General features: G+C 38.7%; 1 protein-coding gene across 1 annotated transcript; it reads left to right on the top strand.

The window, feature by feature from the left end:
• Nucleotides 1-463: 463 nt before the first annotated feature.
• Nucleotides 464-1,270, top strand: LOC122730514 (proteasome subunit beta type-2). Its single transcript, XM_043969655.1, has one exon. It carries the CDS (start codon nucleotides 523-525, stop codon nucleotides 1,126-1,128), a length of 606 nt encoding a protein of 201 aa, XP_043825590.1. The 5' UTR covers nucleotides 464-522; the 3' UTR covers nucleotides 1,129-1,270.
• The last annotated feature ends 6,931 nt before the right edge of the window (nucleotides 1,271-8,201 follow it).

The raw sequence follows: 8,201 nt of genomic DNA, 5'->3' as shown, positions 1-8,201 counted from the left end.
CTTTTTGCTAACGAGTTGATAGTATGCTTGAAAAATCCTTGAAAATCAGCATAGATACTAATTGAGACAATGCATAGCTTCAGCCAAGTGGCAGGCTATAAAATATACCCTTAAAAATCAGCATTTCTATATAACAATGACAAAATCCAAGAAGCAATAATAGAAAGGGTAATTACATTCCAAATAAAAACAAAATACATAAAGTATCTATGGATCAATCTATGAAAGCACACAAAAACTTATACAGGTTAAAGAACAACTTAAACAGGTGGAGGACTCATTCAGTGCTCATGGCTAGGCCATGCCAATATCATAAAATGACAATATTACCACAGTTAATTTATGTTTTTAATGCTTTATCTATTAAATTACCAAAAGGTTACTTTATAATAATACATTCATTACTGTTAAAAACAACATTTGTTAGCCTGCGCGGTGCTGTCTCACCGCTGAGCCGGCGGAGACAAGGAACCGCAGGCAGGTCCAGCCCGAGCTGAGTCCAGTCCTGTCCCGCTGCCCGCCATGGAGTACCTTATTGGCATTCAGGGGCCCGACTACATCCTGGTGGCCTCGGACCGCGTGGCCGCCAGTAACATCATCCAGATGAAGGACGATCATGACAAGATGTTTAAGATGAGTGAGAAGATCTTACTTCTTTGTGTTGGAGAGGCTGGAGACACTGTGCAGTTTGCTGAATACATTCAGAAAAATGTACAACTCTACAAGATGCGCAATGGGTATGAATTGTCTCCCACAGCAGCAGCTAATTTCACACGTCGAAATCTGGCTGACTACCTCCGGAGTAGGACCCCATACCATGTCAACCTCCTGCTGGCTGGCTATGATGAGCACGAAGGACCTGCACTGTACTACATGGACTACCTGGCAGCCCTGGCCAAAGCTCCATTTGCAGCCCACGGTTATGGTGCCTTCTTGACCCTCAGCATCCTCGATCGTTATTACAAACCAAGTATCACACGTGAGGAGGCAGTAGAGCTCCTGAAGAAATGTCTGGAAGAGCTTCAGAAGCGCTTCATCCTCAACCTACCTTCCTTCAGCGTCCGGATCATCGACAAAGATGGCATCCATGAGCTGGACACCATCCTCCCTTCCAAGAGGAGCTCCTAACCCACACCACCTCCAGACTGATACCACTGGCCAGGTTACCTTTTTGCGCCTGGCTTCTTTACTATTGTTTTCTACACTTCTGGAATTCACTATTCACAGAGAACTAGATACCAATAAAACTGGATATAGACAAAAAAAAAAACATTTGTTATTATTTATTTATTTATTTATTTATTTTGGTGAGGCAATTGGGGTTAAGTGGTTTGCCCAAGGTCACACAGCTAGTAAGTGTCAAGGCCAGATTTGAACTCAGGTCCTCCTGACTACAGGGCCGGTGCTCTATCCACCGTGCCACCTAGCTGCCCCTATTTGTTATTATTTATTAGCAAAATAGTAAATTTTATTTGGAAAAATAAAAGTTAGAATATAAAGGGAGAATTGTGGACAGAAATTTAGATCATGATGCAATTATAGATGGATTCAGAACTGTTTAAATTATCTGACTTGAATGATGATGATGAGTAGCTCTGCATATTAACCTTGAGAAAAGTCTGTTAGAAAATCCCAGGAATTAAGTCCTGGTCCTGTCTTGTTTGTCATATTTTTCTCATTGAATTGAATGGAAACATACATAGAATGGTTCTCAAATTATCAGATAATGCAAAGTTAAGAAAGACCAGCTTACACAGTCAATGGTAGCCAATAGCCAAAAAGATCAGGACAGGTAATATTAATGTAATAGGAGAATTTAAAGTGTTTCATTTTTAAATTTATTTTTAATAAACTGCACAAATACTAGATTGAGCAAGTGTGACTATGTTACACTTTATGTCCTGGTACGATGTCCAGAAATAGAGAGGTGAAAGTTCTCTTCTAGTCACACCATGCCTAGAGAATTGTGTTCAATTTGTAGCACCATATTTTAGAAAAGACAGTGACAGCTGCAACCCATCCAGAAGAGTATAACCAGGTTGGTGAGAAGAGTGGAAATTAAGCTATTTAGTCCTTTGAAGAAATGTGGGGGAATGTTTAGCCTTGAAAAGAGATGACTTGGGTGGAATAGTAAATGAAGTTCTCACCATAGAAACACCCCCCCCCAAAAAAAGTTTCTGGTGCAGAGTTGTGGCAAAATAACATAAATTTGAGGCAACAGGCAAAGAGTTCTCTAAATGTTCTCAATACAATAGTTCTAAAGGGTTGGAGGAGGTTCAAATGGGGAAATCTAGGCAAGATAAAAACAAAAGATATTAATAAAAATCTAAAAAGAGGCTGTTACAGAACTTTAACTGAAAAGTAGTGAGAACTTGCACTAGAGTAGAGAGGTTTAGGTGAATGAATAGAACTGATCAGATATCTAGCAGAGAAGGTAACAGAAAAGTTGCAAACTTGGATAATTGGAAGGATATTGGACACGGCAACAGAAATTGGGAAGTTTGGAAAGTGACAGGTTTAGGAGCGTGGTAGGGGCAATAACCTATCTTTAGCCTCCTTGCAAACACAGCTAGTTTTTTTTTTTAAGATATTGAAATCATCCTCAAGACTAATTTGCCTCATAATACTAAAGGCTCAGTCTGTTGGCATCACTTCCCAGTCTCCTGAGTACAAAGCAGTCATGAGGAGCTTGAGATGGGCTCTAATGTTTGACTGATGGATCAAAACCAGCAACTGAGGACAGGGAGCTTTGCTCAGCTGAATCCACTTGAGATACCACAAGTGTATATATACTCAATGTATTTCCTTGTTGAATATCCTTCTTCTGCTATGGCTTAATAAATATTTTTTGTTAACTGATGAGTAACCCACAAGTGTCTAATTTTGTTCCAATATTGAACATAAACTACCAAATATTTGGCTGATAGCAGGTCTAGTTCAGAACACTGAGGAAAGACAATAAATTTCCTTTTGCACATGTTGAGTTTGGGCAGCTTACAGGACATGCAGTTGCCAGCTTCATCTATTTCCTCTTTAGAAAGGGTCACTAAACTCATGGATAAGGGGAATGATGTAAACATAGGTTACTCAGATTTCAGTATACCATTTGATACAGTATCTCGTATTATTCCTAAAGGAAGGCTGGAAAGACATTAACTAGTCAATAGTATAATTAAATGGGTTCAGGATTGGATGAATGCCTGTTCTCAAAGAATAGTCACTTATGGTTCCATGTCAACTTGGCAGGTCTTCAGGTGAATTTACCAAGGATCTTGGCTTGATACTGTGCTATTTAACATTTATAGCAATGGTTTGGATAAAGGCAAAGGTGGCATTCTAATCTAATTTATGGATGGCATAAAGCTGGTAGGGATAGCCAGCAGCAAACTGGATGATACAATGCGGGTCCAAAAAAGATCTTGGCAGTCTACAACACTGAGTTGAATGGAATAAGAAAAAAAAATCTTAAGAAGATTAATGTCAAGTTTTACACTTGGATTAAAAAATAATTTAATAATCAAATGGAGATTGAAAATCCTGGACTCACCATTTACAAGCATTTTTTAAAAAATCAAACAACATCTTTGGGTCACATTCAACTTTTACTTCAGATAACAGGTAATCACTACCTCAAGATCAAACATTCCACTCTAGGAAAGAACTGGATGCCATAAAAATTATTTATACTTCTTCTATTGAAATTAATATATGTTTTAAATAAAATGTTCTGGATTTTAATGTCTATGTATCTTATATATATATATACATATATATGTATATATATATGGAAATCTTTTCTTTTTACACTAGAAAAAGAATCAGCCAAGACTTTCATGTATGGATATCTATAACAAAGAAACAAAGTAATGCGGCAGTCTTTGGGTTGCTTAAATGTAAAAAGAAAAAAAAGGAATTTATGAGCATGCATGGTATGCTCTAGGCAAACTACAAGGCACCAGTATTTTAAGGATTCATATATCCACACCTCTCCTAGATCCATTAAGGACACAGTAATATGATAGATATTTGGACTTAAGCATTCAAACAAGCAAAGGTTATCATAAAGAAACTGGTCTGACTTGTAAGGAAACACACCAGAAAACAGACTGCTCAATTACAGTCTAAAACAAAAGAGAAGGGGGAAAGGCATATTTTTCTATTTCACATAGTGCTAGAAGTTTGAGCTAAAGCAAAAAAGAAAGAAAAAGAGATCGAAGGAATAAGAATAAGAAAAAAAAAGAAGTAAAATGATGACTTTTTTTGCAGATGATAGGATGGCATAGTAAGGGAACCCTAGAGAGTCAACTAAAAATTAATGAAATTACTTTAGCAAAGTTGTAAGATTTAAAATAAATCCACAGAAATCATTGGCATTTCTTTATAAGCAATTAAACCCAGCAAAAGAAGTCAAGAAACACCTACTTTGCCAGGCACTGCGTTAAGTTCTAAGCATATAAAGAAAGGCAGAGTCCCTGCTCTCTCAATGGGGTAAACAATATGCAAATAACTATGTAGGAAGAAGTGTGCTGTTTAAAATCTAAATGTGGGTTCTAATCTGCCCCCCCCCCCAGTTTTGGGGGGAAACTGGCTAAAATCATTGATAAATTCACCGAGAGTTTAGGCTTTTAAGGGTTTATTAAAAGATATAAGATAGTGAAGAGAGAAAAAAATTGAGAACAGATTCCTTATGACATGGAAATCCTAGCTTTCCTAACAGCCCACGTGAAGTTCTGCCACCAAGCTGATGTCTCGAACCAAAAGAGGCAGCTCCAGTCCACCAGCGCCCGCCCCCTCCTGCTTCCTACTTCCTGTCCTCCTCCCATAAATGGGAGGTTCTTCAAGTTGATTGGCTGAGAGTGGCCTCCGGTTGATGTCTCAGTCCATAGCTTCTGAGAACACGCTCTCCTCAGGGTTGCCCACATGTGATCTCAATTTAATCAACCTTAACTAGGTTCAACTTCTGAGAACAACACCCTACTTGGGGCTGGGCAGGTAGATTTCATAATCACAAGTAGGTACTTAGTCTCTCAGTCTCACCCAATTCAATCAATTCCAAATCAAACTTCAGGTGGGGGCTCCTGGGTGTCTGCTAAGTCCCATTATTTTATCACATTTCCCCCCTTTTTTCATCAAGACACATGGGGTGTTTCCTTGATGAAACAGTAAAAAATAACAGAATATAAAACCCTATGCTAACAAACAATATGTTAATAACAATATAGGAAAGGGAGAAAGGGAAAATTTTGTCCAGAGGGGCAGTCCCTCATGGACCCACGCTTTGACAATGTCTACAGAGGGAGGGCCTCTACAGAGAATACATATTACAGATGGTGTATATAATAACAGAAGGAAAAATCAAAAATGTTCATTTAAAGTCTTTGAAATCTTGTCTTCTTTGAGTGTTGAGATGTCATCAGGGAAACTGGATTCTGATCCGGAGTCTGGCATTTTCACTAATCCTTAGTACAGCATTGTCAATGATCAAATTAAACAATGAGAGTTCTTTAAAATATAACATATTTAAACTTGTTATATACAGCATAGAAGTTACAGGATAATTTGCAGATAATCTCAGAGAGAAGACAATAGTATTAAAGAAATTGGAAAGGGGGGCAGCTAGGTGGCGCAGTGGATAGAGCACTGGCCCTGGAGTCAGGAGGACCTGAGTTCAAATCTGGCCTCAGACCCTTAACACTTACAAGCTGTGTGACCCTGGGCAAGTCACTTAGCCCCAATTGCCTCAATTAAAAAAAAAAAGAAAGAAAGAAACTGGAAAGGGACAGCTAGGCGGTGCAGTGGATAAAGCACCGGCCCTGGATTCAGGAGGACCTGAGTTCAAATCCAGCCTCAGACACTTGACACTTACTAGCTGTGTGACCCTGGACAAGTCACTTAACCCCAATTGCCTCACACACACACACAAAAAGAAACTGGAAAGACTCCTTGTAGAAGGTGGGATTTTAGCTGAAAGAAGGCAAGAAAGTTGGGAGGCAGAGGGAAGGAATGAGAGCATTTCAGGCATGTAGGGCAGCCTATGAAAATGTCTAGAGTCAGGAGGAATGCTGGGTTTAGGAGAACAGTGTCACTAAATTGTGGAGTGTGTGGAGTGATGTAATGTGTAAGAAGACTGGAAAGATAGTGAGGGTCCAGATTAGGAAAAGTTTTAAGACGCTGGAGTTTATTTAGAAGGGACATGACATAGTCAGATCTGAATTTCAGGAAGATCACTTGGACACCTGGGTAGAGGATGGATTGGAGTAGGGAAGAGACTTGAGAAAGGGAAAACAGACATTAGGCTCTTGTAATAGTTGTGAAGAGGATCTCTGCTTAGATGTTGGCAGTGTAAGAGAGGAGGTGACATATATGAGAGATATAACAAGGCAATTGACAGGACCTAGCAACATATTGTATATAGGAAGTAAGGGAAGGTAGAGGATGACACCTAGATTGCAAGCCTGGGTGACTTGGAAGATGATGGTACCCTCAGTAGTAACAGGAAACTTAGGAAAAGGGGAAGACCTTGGAGAACAAGACAGTAAGTTCAATTTTAGACATGTTGAATTTAAGATGTATATGGAAACATCCATCAAGAAGAGAAAGAAGGAAGAATTATATTTAGAATAATTCTAGAATGTATAAAGGGCAGCTGGGTCCTGGAGTTAGGAAAACCTGAGATAATCGAGCCTCAGACACTTACTAGGTGTGTGACCCTGGGTAAGTTACTTAACTGTTTGCCTCAATTTCCTCATCTATAAAATCAGCTGGAGAAGGAAGTAGCAAATCACTCTAGTATCTTTGCCAAGAAAACCCCCCAAAATGGGGTCACTAAGAGTCTGGAATGACTGAACAAAAAAGGATTTTTAAAATACTTGGAAGTGTACATGTCAAGATACTCATAATATTAATATAAGGACAAAGCACCATTTATAAAAAGACAGGCAAATAATTAGAGAAATAGTGATTGCTAATGAGTAGGATAAAGCAATATAATAAAAATAACAGTACTAACCTACATTAAGGTCACCTCTCACCTTTATTTCTACTAGATCTAAGCAGTCTTGGGGGCAGCTAGGTGGCGCAGTGGATAAAGCATTGCCTCTGGATTCAGGAGGACCTGAGTTCAAATTTGACCTCAGATACTTGACACTTACTAGCTGTGTGACCTTGGGCAAGTCACTTAACCCTCATTGCCCAGCAAAAAGAAAAAAATCTAATAGATCTAGGCAGCCTCAACTGATTTCTTGAATATAGTGTCCAAGTTTTTTTAAATGATGGTTTTCAAGGTCAGTTTTTAAAAAATAATAGGTAGATTATATGTTCTGTTTTCCCAGTCTTTTGATTTTGTTTTAATATTTCTTACTGCCTCATGGAATCACTGAAATCTGTGTGTTCTCTACAAATTTTCTGGAAGTCCTTACTTGAATAAGGATTTTTTTTCTTTGAGCTATTTTTATTTATCTAAATCTTTCTAAAAATGATTTTTATCTTACTCTCTCTCCCCTTCTCTTTCATTTTATCTAAGTATCCATATTGTTCTTGTGGAAAGATCATTTTTCCCCTTTGAGTCTTCTTCCAGTTGTTACTGAAAAGGAGACTGTTATTCTCTACTCTATTTGTGCAATCTTTAGAATTCCAGATATTTCTGATACTTGTTGGTATTTTCTATGATTTAGCCATATCTTCAAGTTTAATTCCTGATTTTGAGCTTTGTGCCAGAGCCAAGCTCTTCCCCCTGCCACACTTGAGGGTGATATAGTTGGCACTGCTTGGTCTTACCTGGTTCAGCTAGGCTTCTTCACTGAACTACATCTCCTGGGCTAAGGACTCCCTGGATTTTAGATATTTATTCAGAGTGCTGAAATCTCAGGATAGGATGTTAAGACCTTAGAGTCCCTCTGGGATCATTGTATGTGAAATCAGAAGGTCCTGGTCTGAGCAATTGCCATGTTGAGTACTAGTCATTGCTGTGGGTACTTCCAGTACCCTACTGGGGGAGGAAGAGGTTGAGGGTATCTCTCTTTCCTTGATGACTTCAGACACAATGCCTTACAGGTTCTACTTGCCCATGGATCTTGGCATTTCCTTGTCCTTTTTCTGGATTTATGAGCAGCTTTGTTTCTTCATGGCCTCAGACTTCTAGATGATATGTTGTATAATTTTGGAGTGGAAGAAGTCACTTACTATAGTTTCTCATTGGATAT

The sequence above is a fragment of the Dromiciops gliroides genome, chromosome 6 (genome assembly GCF_019393635.1).
Source record: "Dromiciops gliroides isolate mDroGli1 chromosome 6, mDroGli1.pri, whole genome shotgun sequence".
NCBI lineage: Eukaryota > Metazoa > Chordata > Mammalia > Microbiotheria > Microbiotheriidae > Dromiciops > Dromiciops gliroides.
Note: the sequence above shows the minus strand (reverse complement) of the source record. Positions and strands in the feature narration are given on the sequence as shown.